At 34.0% G+C, this 16,701-nt stretch overlaps 2 protein-coding genes across 3 annotated transcripts; one reads left to right on the forward strand and one right to left on the reverse strand.

Annotated features, from left to right (window-relative positions):
- Positions 1-755: 755 nt before the first annotated feature.
- Positions 756-6,739, forward strand: LOC106713097 (spermatogenesis-associated protein 20). Its single transcript, XM_045679619.1, is given in 7 exon segments — positions 756-978; positions 1,432-1,514; positions 1,517-3,053; positions 3,137-3,345; positions 3,647-3,867; positions 4,433-4,562; positions 6,324-6,739. Coding segments are annotated over 7 exon segments (2,481 nt in total). The 5' UTR covers positions 756-841; the 3' UTR covers positions 6,488-6,739.
- A 3,948-nt stretch (positions 6,740-10,687) lies between these two features.
- Positions 10,688-15,433, reverse strand: LOC106713154 (ubiquitin carboxyl-terminal hydrolase nonstop). 2 transcript variants are annotated; one of them, XM_014505866.2, is made up of 8 exons: positions 15,337-15,433; positions 15,027-15,207; positions 14,458-14,693; positions 13,835-14,000; positions 12,343-12,453; positions 12,012-12,151; positions 11,285-11,923; positions 10,688-11,027 (listed from the first exon to the last, which is right to left on the reverse strand). In XM_014505866.2, the coding sequence occupies exons 2-8, from the start codon at positions 15,144-15,146 to the stop codon at positions 10,973-10,975; spliced, it is 1,467 nt and encodes a 488-aa protein (XP_014361352.1). In that variant the 5' UTR covers positions 15,147-15,207; positions 15,337-15,433; the 3' UTR covers positions 10,688-10,972. The 2 variants fall into 2 exon arrangements, with proteins under 2 accessions (XP_014361352.1, XP_014361351.1); XM_014505865.2 differs by having other exon boundaries at positions 15,288-15,429.
- Between the last annotated feature and the right edge of the window lie 1,268 nt (positions 15,434-16,701).

Raw genomic sequence — 16,701 nt, forward strand, 5'->3', positions numbered from 1 at the left:
ATAACCAATAGTTTATTTTCATTTAATTCTCTCTTATCATCTTACTTTATAGGGTCTGTTTCTATGAGTTAATAATTAACAACCTACCAACAACCTAGCACTCCTATACAAATCGAATGGCAATAAAATTTTGTTGCAGTATGTTACTTTGTAAGGCGCTGATAACTTTTGAACTCTGGGTCCTTTCTCCTCTGGCTTGTACAGAGTGGAAATTTTTTTGAAAATTAGAAAAGCTATCTTACTGCAAGAAACTTGAAAAAAAAAGAATACCTAAAATGGTGGAGTGTTTCATACAAATTCGACGTTCAACAGAATAGCCGTATGTATATTTGAGTGCCAGTATAGAATTACTACGTAGAGATACAGTGTAGATAGCTTTGAAGTGTTTCAATTATATAAAACACAAGTTTTTTAAAGCACTATGATATGATTTTGTATTTTTGTCTTTGTATGTTTGTGAATGCACGATTTCACGAAGTTTTACAAATTTATATTGACTTTTGGGTGTCGGATTTTTGGTGCCGATCTTTAAATTATCTTACTAATAACTTAAAAAGAAGCTGAATGTTTAAAAAAAAATACGACATCTTAGAACGATATATAAAAAGTTCTGCATAAGAAAGCAAATAAAAACAATTTAAACAATTTTTCGAGGGCACAGTTTTTACTCTTCTTTATCTGTGCACTGTTATGTTATTTTTATATAATCTGACAACTTCGGAAACGTCTTTAGTTTGTTTTTGTATTTTGTCAATTTTATCAATTTTGCGCGATAAATTAATGTTATACAATAATTTCAGGCTAAGTGCGGCAAACAATATACTTAAAATATTTTTTTATTATGCCTAATGGTCGAGCCGTATTGTTGTTAAGACGTTTGTCGTCAGGTGATAGTAAATTAAAGAATCTAAATTTAAATCAAAGTACGAATAAAGAATCTCTGTTTTGCCTAAATAGGGATTTCAGCTCGAGTAAAAGGTAATTTTTTTATGCTGTTTTTAATGATATAAAGTCATTAATTCACACATTTAAGCTAGTTAGGTAATATATGTAAATACTGTTATAGGTGACTTGACCTTGTTTTGACTGTCATATACAATAATGAAGTGATAAAATTTAGTATGTCTATTTATGATATAAATAAATGAGCTCACATTTTCCTTTTAATTACCAGATTTTTTTTGTTAATAAAAGATAATCAGTCCCTATTCTTTAAGAGAATACAATAAATATAATAATTTTAATAGAATACAATAGTCTGAAATTATATTCCATTTTTGTTTTCTTTTTAAACAGCTGATTAAATGCAATGATTACATAAATTTAGCAATGTATCGCATAGTCAACAAGTTAGGTACTTGGTCTGCCAAGACAACTTTTATTATTTATAGAAGTAATAGTCCAATTGGTTAAAATAAATTATCTTTACAGATTGACAACATTTGGACAAAATTTGTGCTCTGTTAAACTTACTAGAAGTTACAGTGATAATATAATAAAAATGTATAAACCAATATTGAATCTGCAACAGCAGAAAAACCAAAGTATACTAATCAACTTATAACTGAAAAGTCACCATACTTACTGCAACATGCACACAATCCTGTACAATGGTATCCTTGGGGCGAAGAAGCTATTGATAAAGCTAAAAAAGAAAATAAACTAATTTTTCTCTCTGTTGGCTATTCTACATGCCATTGGTGCCATGTTATGGAAAAGGAATCATTTGAGAATGAAGATGTCGCTAAAGTAATGAATGAACACTTTATAAACATCAAGGTTGATAGAGAGGAAAGGCCTGACATAGACCGTGTGTACATGTTGTTTGTTATGGCCACAACTGGCAGTGGTGGCTGGCCAATGTCTGTTTTCCTTACACCAGACTTGAAACCTATAACAGGGGGCACTTACTTTCCCCCTGAAGACCGATGGGGTAGACCAGGCTTTAAGAGTATTCTACTCTCTTTGGCTAAGAAATGGAAAGAGAACAAAGCCCAATTTGTTGATGCCAGTCATAACATAATGCAAGCATTGCAAAAAATATCTCTGGTTGATTCTGATTCATCTCAGTTGGTACCCGGAGAAGCAACATGGAATAAATGTGTTCAAAGATATATTTCTATCTTTGAGCCACACTTTGGAGGTTTTGGTTTAGCTCCAAAGTTTCCGCAAGCCTCTATATTCAATTTTCTATTTCATTTTTATGCACGAGATAAATCTGATCCTGAAGGGAAAAAATGTCTTGACATGTGTCTTTATACCTTAACGAAAATAGCCAAAGGTGGTATTCATGATCATGTATCAAGTGGTTTTGCTCGATATTCAGTGGATAATGATTGGCATGTGCCCCATTTTGAGAAAATGCTTTATGATCAGGCTCAATTGATTGTTGCATACACTGATGCGTATCTTGCAACAAAGGAAGAATTTTATGCTGATGTGGTTCGTGATATAATCAAGTATATTAATAGAGATTTAAGACATGAGTCCGGTGGTTATTATAGTGCTGAGGATGCAGATTCCTATCCTTATGAAGGTGCTCCACATAAGAAAGAAGGAGCATTCTGTGTCTGGGAATTTGATGAACTTAAAACACTTCTTGATGATAAGAAAATTAATGAGACTTCTTTCTTTGACATATTTTGTGATTACTTCAATGTGGAAGAAGATGGGAACATTTCAATGGAAAGTGACCCTCATGGTGAATTGAAAAATAAAAATGTGTTGATTGTGTATGGTAGCAAAGAAGAAACTATGTCTAAATTTGAAATTACATCTGAACAATTTGAGGATGTAATTTCTTACTGTACCAACATCTTGTATGAAGAGCGTCAAAAAAGACCTCGTCCTCATTTGGACACCAAAATGCTTTGTTCATGGAATGGGCTGATAATAGCTGGGTTAGCTCAAGCAGGCCAGGGGCTAGGGGAGAAGAGTTATGTTGATGATGCTATTAAAACTGCAAATTTTATAAAGGAACACTTGTATGAACCATCTAACAAGACATTATTGCATTCTTGTTATAGAGGCGAAGATGGGTCTATTGCTCAAACGTAAGGATAATTTTATGCTTTCTTATATATATACTTCATTTTATTATAAGTCACTTTATTTAAGAGCTCATTTTATGTTTCAGTAAAGAGCCAATTAAAGGTTTTTTGGATGATTATGCATTCCTAATTAAAGGTTTGCTTGATTTATATGAAGCATCTCTTGATCTTTACTGGCTGAATTGGGCACGAGAACTGCAGTACAAACAGAATGAACTGTTCTGGGATGATACAAATGGTGGTTACTTTACTTGCTCTACTGATGATGATACAGTGGTTCTGAGACTTAAAGAAGGTAATTGTAAATCTTTCACCATACATTATTTTCTACAACTCATTAATTTCTTGTTTACGATTTGGTCACCACATTTTAAAAAATAGTTCTTCTTTGCTTAATCTATATAAACAAAAAATACAGTGAACAGGAATTCTGACTTTTTAAAATTAATGTTATGAAGCAATATTCAATCAAATAACTGAGAATCTATCAGATATTGGATATATCGCATTCAGCCAGGATCCTGAATTTTGATTTCTATAACCTATATGTTGTTTTAATCTAAGTCATATCAAGCCGTTTGTACCATGTTTTACAGATCAAGACGGTGCTGAGCCTTCAGGGAACAGCGTGTCGTGTCACAACCTGCAGCGGCTGGCAGCATACGCAGATAAGAGCGAGGCGGCCGAGGGCGGGGACGTAGAGCGCAATATGGCTAAGAGGTTGTTGACGGTGTTCGCCAAGCGGCTCAACGACACGCCCACCGCCCTGCCAGAGATGATGTCTGCGCTTATGTTCTACAATGACTCACCAACACAGGTAACATATAGTTCTACGAGGATCTTATGACAGTCGGAAAATATCGAACAATGACACCCTTAAAGTATGAATAGACTGCAACAGAAATTGTGATATTAATGTCTGATCTATTTACACTTGTACGGATGAATCAAGAGACACTTGTGTTCATAGTTCATACAGACACTTCGAAGTATACACTAGTAATCTTTATTATTTGTAGGTGACTTTGAATGTCAAAAAACCGTCATAAAATAGAGGAGTGTAAACAATAAGTTTTTGATGAAATTCTTTAAATTAATAAGAGTTAATATAAAACCAATGAACAATTTCAATGTAAAAATACCTTTTTAAAGAGTTAATATTAAAAAATTATTTTCAACAAGAGTAATTCATAAATTTTTTATCAATTCTTTATTAGTAGCAATTGTTTACTTATATTTTGATAATTAATTTAATGTTTGTCACAATTGCGATTCGTTAGATATCAGTCTTAGATATCATTTAAGTTAGTAGTAGTAATGTATAGAAGTCATTACTCCTTTAATGCAAATAAGAAACACATCAGTTTGTCTATATCGTGTAGGTGTTGATAAGCGGTGCGTGCTCGGACCCGCGCACTCTGGCGCTGGTGCGCGCGGTGCGGTCGCGCCTGCTGGCGGGCCGCGTGCTCGCCGTAGCAGACCCAGACTCGCCCGCCGGTATGTCCGACATACGTGAGTGTGCAACACTTTATAATATGCACATTCATTTTATGTTCTCATTTTTATTATTATTTTTTGTACATAATTCACAAAGGTCAATCACCTTTGTGACTGCACTTTATTATAAAAACGCTCTTACTTGCTTAATTCATTTTCTTCTATGTTATGCCTGGTTTACATTATGTCAGTATAGTAGGATAGTAGTGCTGCCATGTTCTGGCTCATTGGCGCCAGTTAGTGTTTACATTATGCCAGTTGTATGCCAGCGCTGATTTTGAGCGCTACTGTCCTACTGTACTGGCTTAATGTAAACTAGGTATTATGTTTTAATATAATAACAATTTAACTAAGCCTCTTAAAAGAAAAAGGCTTACTTCATGTTGTTAACTGAGTTACTTATCTAATCAAGTTGACATTCATACAAGAGACGTTGCTAACCACACCATTGTTTTACCTGTCGTTCCATAAATATATGTTAACTCTACTAAGTGACATTAGACTCGATATTTCATAAAACACAAACTGTATTTATGTATTACTAGCTGTGCCCGCGACTTCGTCCGCGTGAAATACTATTTTGGGTAGTATTTTTTTTGAGATAATTATTTTATTTAACCAACGTGCTATGCTTTGATGTATGTAGAAGAACATAGAAAGAGGTGTGCCCGGACCGCGCCAAATGTAGGTCCTGGGTCTCTGCCTACCCCTCTGGGTTACGGGTCGAGAATTATGTTGTTGTTGTTTTTTTTTTACTTAAACTTATAAAAAATGCCAAAAAATATTAAACTTACAAAATATTCACATAAACATCTTCCCATACAAACTTTCATCCCCTATTCCATTTTGTTACATTGCAACCTTGAGGGTAAAACTTTTACAAATTTCAAATGACATATTTATTTATATCAAATCAGCAGCCTAAATAGCAAGTTTAAAGCTTCTGACTGTTAAAATGACGATACTTCCATACAAATTTCCACCCTCACTTTCAGCCTCTTATAACCCTTTTTTCGCGTTAAAAAGTAGGCTTTATCCTTTCTCGGGCTCTAAACTAAATATTTGTAACGGTAACAGCAAAACATATTGAACAAAACATTCAACAAAATCTAAAATATTCCCAAACAAAATTTCATCCCTAATTGTTATTTAGCACCCTTAAGAGTAAACTTTTTTCAAATATTGAATATTAATTTCTTTATATCAAATTAGCAGCCTCAAAAATAAGTTTCAAGCTTCTAACTGTAAAAGAAGAAGATCACTTCCATACAATTTTCCACCCCCTCTTTCAACCCCTTACAACCCCCTTTTCGCGTTAAAATGTAGCCTACGTCTTTCCTCAGGCTCTAGACTAAATATTGGCAAGGATAACAGCAAAACATATTAAACAAAACATTCACCAAAACCGAGCATATTGCCAAACAAAATTTCATCCCCTATTGTTATTTAGCACCCTTGGGGGTAAAATTTTTCCAAAAATTTAATTTCATATTTATCTTTATCAAATTAGCCTTGAAAATAAGTTTCAATCTTCCACCTGTAAAAATGACGATAATTCCATACAAACTTTCACTCCCACTTTCAACCCCTTACAACCCCTTTTTCGCGTTAAAATGTAGCCTATGTCCATCCTCAGGCTCTAGACTATCTGTGTACAAAATTTCATTTAAATCGGTTCAGTAGTTTTTGCGTGAAAGCGAGACAGACAGACAGACAGACAGAGTTACTTTCGCATTTATAATATTAGTAAGGATTATCTGTGATATTGATTTGTAGTACTGAGCCGCATCAAATGCAGCGAGGTACCGACAGCGTACGTGTGCCGACGCTACGCCTGCTCTCTGCCCGTCACTGAGGTGGAGCAGCTCGAGAGCCTGCTCGATGAGCCCGCCAAGCCCGCACAGGCCCCGCCCACACATGTCCCCGCCACGCCCACATAGACACCACGTGAGTAGAAATTATGCTAATGATGACATAATGAAAGTACAAGTAAAAAAAAACGCAATGTATAAATGTTACATATTTTACTTTTAATTAAAAATCAATTAAATGTTTACTTTGAATATTTAGACAGACAAGAATTAGACAGTTAAGAATCTCATAATGTAGTTACAAATGCAAAAAAAAGCTGTTTCAAATGTTCTCAATTTATAGCGAAAATATGGATATTAGAAATTCTAATTAGTAGATACTCCTCTATATCTAATCATTACGAATGTTAGTTACAACGTAAATTAATATAATTTTATTTTAGTTGTAATATTTACGAATAAATAGCTATAACGGATGAACTGCCACTTTTACCATTTTCATGGTATATTTTACTAATAGCAATATAAAGTACATAGATTAAAACATACAGCATTGATCCTCATTATGTACGCGGTTTCACCTGTTTCACCTGTTTCACCTGTAAATTTCAAAACAAATGAACAAAACAATGGATGGAAAAGACAGATAGAACCGTCACAACCGAATCGTTACCTACGAGGTAAAAATATATTTATTTAAAAATGTCAGATAGAACCCTGTTGTTCCAAGACGACGATATACGAGGGGAGGTCCAAAAGTTCGCGGAATGAAAGGGTTGTCAATGAAATATAAGAATAAATTTATTTTTCCTTTTCAATATAATCACCCTTAAGTCTAATACATTTATTCGATCTATGAATTAATTTTTCTAAACCATCGAAAAAATATTTTTTGTCTTTGGCCTCAAAATGGGCCGAAATTGCCTCCTTCACTTCATTATCGTCGGAAAATTTCCTTCCCCTTAGCTCTTTTTTTAAATTTGGAAATAAATAAAAATCGCTAGGAGCCAGGTCTGGACTGTAGGGTGGGTGAACAAGTGGTTCGAACCCATGTGTGTGCAGAGCAGCCATGGCAACTCGGCTCTTGTGAACCGGCGCGTTGTCTTGCAAAAGCAACACACCCTTGGCCAATTTTCCTCGACGTTTTTCTTTAATTGACTCCTTTAACTTTTCTAATATGAGTGCGTAGTATTCTCCGGTTATAGTGGTACCTTTTTCTTTATAATCAATGAGTAATATTCCCTTACAATCCCAAAAAACAGTGGCCATCAACTTTCCCGCCGATTCTGACACCTTGAATTTTTTGGGAGGTGGTGTACCCTTTTTGTGCCATTGCATGGACTCCTGTTTGGACTCAGGTTCAAAGTGATGAACCCATGTTTCATCTCCAGTAACAATCCGCTCCAAAATCTGCACGGGCTCGTCTCCACACAACTCCAAAAAGTGCTTAGACGCGTCGACGCGCTGCTGTTTTTGAAGCGGCGTGAGCATTCTCGGCACCCATCTTGCACTGACTTTTGTCATGCCCAGGTGGTCGTGCAGGATACGCAAAATAGTTGTATCTGATACTCCAACAAATGCAGATAATTGTTTCTTCTTCAAACGTGTGTCTTCGAGTACAAGTTTTTCGACTTTTTCGACGATGTCTGATGTGGTGGCGTCAGCTGGCCGCCCAGAGCGAGAGTCGTCTTCAATTGAATCTCGACCATGTTTAAAAAGACCATGCCACTTATAAACCATTGTTTTACCAGGGCACTGATCTCCATAAACGGCTTCCATTTCATTTAAAATGGTTTGAACGTTTTTTCCTTGCTTGGTAAGGAATTTTATCACAGCGCGATGTTCAATTTTCTCCATAGTTGCAGTTTGCTTCCGGATTGACTTGTTCAGCAGGCGAGTACTCGTAAACGAATGGCACTATAGGGTTGAAATGTTATATATATACTAATTATGAGTGCCCAATTAGTATGACACTAAGCGAGCTACCCTATCCCCACTCCATCCCCTCCATTCCGCGAACTTTTGGACCTCCCCTCGTAATATTATATAATATTTATTATCTTTATAATATTTAAAATTGTTGTTCAGTCAATAATTGTATTAAAATTTTGTTATAATATTAGTACGGTTTGTTACCACTTTTAAGGTCGTCGAATAGACGATCTTGTGTTAAACTTCCGTCAATACAATGTAGCCAATAAAATAAATGTTTAACTCGCGCGAAATAATATCAATTCAAGCAACATTAATAACCTTACTGTTACTGTGTACCACAAAGTGGCCAAAAAATATTTAGTCTGAATGTATCGTGATAAAAATATGATGTAAATGTTTATTAAAGCTCATCGTAATAGTATTTGATTTATATGAAGTTAAATGCAAAGCAATACTCAAAATTTTATTTCATGTTATTTGTTGAAAAGATGCATGCCATCTAATACCTTAATGTAGTACACAACTACATTTGGTAGGAGTTTTTCTTGCAAATATTCGAGTAGTATTTATCTAGAAGTCGGATATATTTTTTATGTGAACATATGTTACATATTTATTTATTCACACAATTTAATTTCATTGTATATTTAATTGTGGCAACACTTATATTGTTTTGTTTCGTATCGATGTTCAGTAATTGCTAGAAGCAGCCAATTTAAATTATTTGTGATATTTAACTATTAAATAAATGTTTAGAAATGAAAAACTTGTTTTATTTGGTTGGTTATATTTGTGTATTTTCTATATTCATTACAGGGACACCAATGAGAATAACACATTAATCATAAACATCAATTACAATCTGTTATGGAAATATTTGTCTTTAATATTTCATTCCATAATTATATTTGATATTCTTACAATTTTACTTATAACTTAATGATTCTTATCAAAATATTTCCTGTATAACACATACGTCAACTTCGCTAAAAACTAAATTCATTTACCAAATGGTATTTTACATAAAGATCCGTTTTGTTTAGATTAAAAAAAACTTCCAGTCCATTGATATAATAAAATGAATACCATTTCTCTATCACATAATTTGAAACTATGATCTAATAGTTAAGACAATAAGTCGATTTAGGTACGGATCTAACTAAATATTAAATGCAAATTAACACTGCTTTCATACATTAGCAAACTGTATACACAATAGGTTATAAACTGTGGTTATTTTGGCCATGACGGTTGCGGTGGTGAGGTTTACAAACTAATAATAAGAGATAGAATTAACTGTCAGGAACTTCCACAGGTATGTTTAAGTCTGAACAATGAAGAAGCTGTCATTTCCAAGCAATGACATCTATTTATAGAGAGATCAGTGTTTTTGTTATATATTTTGCTAAAGTATTATTCAACAGTGTCTCTCTCATTCACTTTGATATAATTGAGATGAAAATATTTTTAGATGTTTAAGCAGTGAAAGACCACACTAACAAATATGTACACATATGTAATACATTTTGCTAATGTATAGTTATATTGTACCTGTGTAAAACTAATTGCGGGAAAGGTGGTATTTACAACTAACTTATATAAAATATATAGTCGAATTCAATAGAAATGAAAACTTATATTTATCCATGACTGACAATGTCATTTTATTTTGGACAGTTTTAATATTTAAATTGAGAAAAAAAAGTCCGTTTTTATTATAATCAGTGATTATATTTTTATAAATGTAAAATAATTTATATAGTTTTATTTATAATTTTTCATTTCCATTAAATGCGACTGTACACACATAAATATTAAATATCACATTAAGCTAGATCAGTTCAGTCATACATTTTGAACAAGGAGAGGATACATCGCACGGGCCATATAAATTGATCGTTTTATACAAGACTTGTTGACTGTGATTAAAAAAAAATATTTTAATTCATTATTTAACACTGAATCTGCAAAAATATCGAAGAGATTTAATATTTTAGCATTTTATACATTTATTTAATATTACGTCACATTTTATACACTTGGGAGTAAGAAAGCAAGTTACAAAGTACATACTCCAAGTAAAAAATAATTCAAGCACAGTTTATTTAAGTCTAAGTCAAATGCAAGAGATAAATGGCGAGGTAGATTCAAGAGTTTGTTCAGTAAAAATACCTGATTTGAAAAATTACACAATCATTATGTATTAAATACTATTCCTTTTTTTTATATTTATAATTGGATTTGATACATTTCTCAATTATCAAGAAATAAAAAAAAATGTCGGCCATAATTTTAATTCTACAATAAATTATATTGATGTCAAAGTAAATTAAAAATATAATTATCATAAACGTAATACGACGCATAACATCGAGATTTTGAGAATTATTTCAGTCGTTATACAAGTAGTATACAATATTCAGACATAATTTACAACAATACAATACATTAAAGCTTAGCGCTAAGAAAAATCATCACCAACACAACTTCCTCATTTTGGAAACGATTTTGATAATTGTATATGCACTAATATCACTTTATTTCAAAGTTAATTACAGAAATATCTGGTCAACAACCAGTGTATCAATTTGATTCATCAAACACGTCACTATCGTTTACAAATCATCTGTAAACTGTTTCCAACTAAACATGAGCCCAATAATTTATGAAATTTCCAATTTATGACACATCACATTCATATTCCAGGACGGTTTTATGATAGAAGAGTAGATACCTGGAATAAAACATGATTAAATTATTGTTTTTTTTTTTTATTATATTCGAAAAACTTTATAAAACACTAGCTTTTACCCGCGACTCCGTCCGCGCGGAATAAAAAATAGAAAACGGGGTAAAAATTATCCTATGTCCTTTTCCTGGTTCTAAGCTACCTGCCCACCAATTTTCAGTCATATCAATTCAGCCATTCTTGAGTTATAAATAGTGTAACTAACACGACTTTCTTTTATATATATAGATTGATATACATACCCTTCACTATCTAAGACTTCTCGTAGTGATGCTCTTGTGATCATATGATCATCGCATTTGAACCAGCTTCCTTTCATTTGGCGCACATATGCGGTGTAATGGCCGGCGTCCAGCGAACCCAAATGGTTAACTACAGCGAACAACGAGTAACGATTATCTTCAAAGATGCCTTGAGGTGCGTTATTATTGTCCGCACCACCCATATCTACTGCACGACGATGTGACGACATAAACGGTGTCATATCCAACTCAGCGGGGAACGATATGAATGCTGATATCTTCCTGTCGATCTGTGACGAGTGTTCGAAGCGTTTGAGATGGAAACTTGCGACTATTGGTAGAGTTTCTAGGGTCAGTTGTTTGGTCGATTCCCGGTACGCTCGACAGTTTGAACATTTGATCTTTGCAGCTGAGCCGAGATGCTCCGCTCGTGTAAAACGTTCCAAGCACGCCTGTAGTGAACCCGGTCCGGCTACATCTAGACTTATGTCCCAAAAAGGGTCTATGGTAGTAGACACGCCTGAACATGATGTGCACACTACATCGCTCTGCAGACCCCCCGTGAAAATCTGATCTATGATGCAATTGCAGCGACCGTTCTCTTTCTTCTCTATATCTTCAACGCCATTCATACAGTGCCTGTAACAAGCAAATAATAAATTAAAATTCTGTGTAGTCAATACACCAGAGGAGAATATAAAGACAAGATCAATAAGGTATACATTACCTGTGCAGTACATCAAGCGTTGCAATGAAGAACTCGTGTGCGTCCTGCTGCTCGTAGCCGGCAAGGTGGCGCGCGTGCGTCCAGATCAGGTGCAGAAGTCTGTGTAGGGTCAAAGGAGTCTTCGCGCCAGAATAAAACTCCTGGAAAACATAATAAAGAAATGTTAAAATAGTAGTGTAAATATCCTGTCCTATTATGCTGGGTAAACGACAAAGACGGCAACATATTTGCCTATTGAACGTAGCACCAAAAGTCTATCCTCTGCTATCGTTACCTTCAAATATTTAGTTTTGTAATTAATAAAATAAATAAAAGGTTTTGTTCATGTTACCTGGAATAACTTTGAGACTTCGCATACAAGGCATTTGCCGGAACTTTGCGCTTTGCATTTGTGTTTCTCGGCCAGAAAGTAATCTCGCAGTAAGGGCGTGTGAATGAGTGCCTAAAAGACATACCAATACATAATTATTACGATTAAAGACCAGTCGCAAGCGCTACGGACGACTGCATCTTAGAACGACAGTCGACTCCAATTTGCGGAAAGTAACTGGATACAATTAGAACGGCTTTGCATTTTTTGGATCTAGTTATGAATGTGTATACTTAATCAATAACTATCATATAGATTAGTCTAATAAATCTGTTTTAAATAATTTATGTCAATTTATTCATAAACTACGTTCATATTATGCAAGGATAGGTATTTTTGGAACCTATTTTTGTAAAAATCGTGTTCTATTCCTATGACATCTAGCTCCAATTATCGAATCGAGTAATTGAAAATAAAATTTTGAATGTAAATAATAAAGTGACCATGATGTTTACGTATTAAAACAACAGTATAATAAATCACACGTAATCAATGTAAACAGAATGGATGGCCGTAGGTATCTATACAAGAACAGAACGCTTATATAAATCAATAGAGTCCCTCGCGAATGCGCTATTGCGTCGTTAATATTTTAAAGGTCGAAAGACCCGGGAATTTTACAAGTATTGATTTCAACGTTTCGCTGACGTCGGACGCTGGGGAGGCTAGACGCAGCCGCATTACAATGTGCATACATTTCAAAGGAATACAAATTAAACATTTTTTACTCTCCCTAGATCGCAATTATAAATATGACAATGAAAACGTCTTTATACTTCTTCAATGTCTAGCCTTAAGTATATATTTACACAAACGATATACAAAACGTATGTACGTACCTATTCAGGTAAAATTTACGCCAGTAACAACATGAAGTGACCGTTTTGAGCGGATGCCCAGCGATTATTATTATTATATTCCATCTACCTGATTTGTACAGTGTTAAGTTTGGTTACGTTGAAGAAAAAACACGAAAAACAAATTGACCCAACTCACGAAAAAAGAAACATCTGTAAAGAGATGTGACTCTTTTCTTCAGTTTCTGACGAAATTATCAAGGTTAAAATTTTTCAAATTAATTACATTTTTTTCGGTAAAGCAACCATTTGCAATCGTCCTTTTTCATGCAATGCAATGAGTATTGATTGGACTCTCAAATTACCTGAGTAGAAAAAACCTTTAGCACTTCATCTTAATTACGAAATTTAGTTGAAAACTGGTTTGCAGGTGTAAATATAATAGCCAGCCACTACATTTTAGTTAAATGAATAATAAAAAAATGATCCTTCGAAATTGTTCTATTCAATTGCATTTAATTATTAAAATACCAATCTAGAGTAGTTTTTCCTACATTTCAAAGCTACTACTTTCAAACTACTGATGACTACCTACAGCTTGAAAATATCCTTTGAAATTAATTCAGAGAAAAAGAAATTATTCAATTAGTACCCACCTGGACAATGCAGTTCATGAAGCAAGTGGACCCCAGGTTTTGAAGTCCTCGCAGCCCTATTGTTGTGTGTGGGCTGATGAGTCTTCTCTTGCGGAGACGGCGTAGAGCCATAGCCTCATTGTTGTTAGGTAACCATGGAGTGTATGGCACATATAATCCTAATGATCTGTTTACAAAAGCATTAATACAATGGTCAATGTACAATACACCTCTGCAGATTACCACGTTGAAATGGAATGGAATTAACTCTTGAAATTTGTCTTAAACATGAATTTTAAGTCATGGTAGTAATCTGCTTTGGCCAAGAATACAAACATTTGTATGAAATGCAAATGAATAAAATTACATCTTTCGGAGATTTCTAGTAATGTAGTAGATTTATTTTTAAATCATGAATTCATATGGATACATGAAGTTTACAAACACAGCAAAAGTTTTCAATCTTCTTAATAGATTAAATAACAGTTATGCAATTAATGGAAGGTCATTCAAGGTGGCAAATAAACATAATATGCAATTTTTATATTATTTGTGTATTTAAAAAAAAATTAAAATTGTAAATAAAAATAAAATGAAGATAACAGTCTATAGTTCAATGAACTTTATGTACTAAATGCACTTACTTTGCTTCTTTCAATCGGTGTGTAACAGCAATATCAGTCAGTTCTCTATCATAAATGTAGTCTTGGCATTGCGCACAAAAGATGTTTCCAAAGCTCAGGTCAACATATAGAAAGTGTTTCTTTGTCTTTGAATGATCTTGTATGTGGCCGGCGTAGCATCCGAAGAATATGCAGTGCAAACACGAATGCATACGCGGTCCCGGTTTACCACATGTGAAACACAGACAAGACGTCGCCTACGAAAAACATTATGTTATAAATTCACTATATTACAAATTTGATTTGTTAGTGTATAAATAGTAATATAAAATCTTTCGTTATGGCACAAGCCAACTACGCAAATGTCCACACAATAAGTAAATAGTTGAAAACAGCTGTTTGAGGTCAAAGATTACTAATCAGCTGATTGCTAAATTATACAACAAACAAAGGTGCAATCACAATTTTACTGCAATAATTCAAATTATTATAATACAATTATGTGTGAAAACATTCGCAAGCCTCATTGTCATGGAATAAAAAACTAATGAAACATATGCGTAGCGACATAGTTATAGTATTTCATTTACCTTATATTTCCTTGCCTCATATGAAGTGCATGATACGAAAAATGCGTGGACTATTTTATAAGGATGTGTACCCTTGGCGGCCTTAAAATTATTCAAGTGAATGCAACCATTGTCATTCATTATTTTGTTTGTAAAATAGGAGTGCCGGCTACGCCAATTACGTCGTTCAAATTCTACTCGGCTAGAAAGAAAACTTTATATATGCTTCACATTTTTCAAATCACATTTTAATAATCACAAACAATCCAAAAACTTAATTACAATCACAAAATAACAAAAACCACTACGTAGGGCGTGTTCCTTTTCTCACCCTCAAGCCAGCCTCGGAACGATTCTTCGTCAAATAATAAGAGTAGGAGACACTGCGGCGAGCGGAGCGGCGAGCAAAAGCAATCTGTGATCATATGTATCTACTAGTATCTGTGCTCTCTATAGGGATGCATTGTTTCAACGAACTAGTTGAATCAACCGTTAATCGCCTTTAAACGTTTCAACCGTTGACCGTTATTTATTCAACAAGTGTTGAATAAAAAACGCACTGTCTATTTGTATGTTGGAATCACTGGTCGTTTTTTTTTGCGGTCTTTCTTTTTTAATGTATGATTTTTAGTTAGTGTAGTATATAGCGTCTCTTGAAGGATGATTAGTTTGACAATTCAATTGCCAATTCACTAGGAATGGGTTGAATAAAATCGGATAAGAATATTTTCGATTTTCGATGTTTGTTCTCATAGAACTTGCAATCGAAAATGTCGTGATTATTGATTTGAATTACAATATCAATCCCTTTTTTCTTTCTATTCTCATTATACCAAACAATTAAATTAAGAATTAAAACTTTTAACTTAAAATTTTGGTGTAGACAAACAAAAGAGAAAACAAACGTTGTTTTTTATTTATTTGTACGATACATAGCCAAATAACTTTAATAAATAGAAAAAGTAATAAAACCACTAAAGCATAGTACTTATTTGTTCGATTAATAACTAGTTGTCAACTAGTTAATCCAAGTTGAAAAAAGCAAATGAAAACGTTTTATTCCAACGACCACCCCTAGTCTGTGCCCGGGCCCGTGTCTGCTGCTGCAGTACTAAATTTGATATTCCACAATACACTATTCGGTTGTCTAATATTCTGCAATTTTTTGGCCCAAAATGCCTATTTCTTAAGGCCGAAAACGCATCAACGCCAATCGAGTTGTCACCCCTTTAAGTATACTTTTATCAGGGCGAGCGAAAAGAGATCTATACTATCCCACAAGGTTTACAGTTTTGGTACACTTTAGTAAGAAAGTTTTACTTTATCAGATTTGGTACTAAAAAACAGAAGATTTTAGTTCAATCTTTTTTGCCATGTCATCTGTTGGAAAACTATAAAATTCAAACTATCAAACGAACGATGAGCGATGAATTATATATGTCAATTCCTGTCGCCCGCGACGCCGCACGCGCGCAGTTAAAAAAAATAAAATGAAAAATAGATGTTGGCCGATTCTCAGACCTACTGAATATGCTCACAAAAATTCATGAGAATCGGTCAAGCCGTTTCGGAGGAGTAAGGTGACGAAAACTGTGACACGAGAATTTTATATATTAGATTTTACAAATTATGCTAGGGTAATTCCTCACAAATCCTCCTGAAACACCGCTTTTTTTCGTAAGATACACTGCCAATA

Source organism: Papilio machaon, chromosome 10, assembly GCF_912999745.1.
Source record: "Papilio machaon chromosome 10, ilPapMach1.1, whole genome shotgun sequence".
Taxonomy (NCBI): Eukaryota; Metazoa; Arthropoda; class Insecta; order Lepidoptera; family Papilionidae; genus Papilio; species Papilio machaon.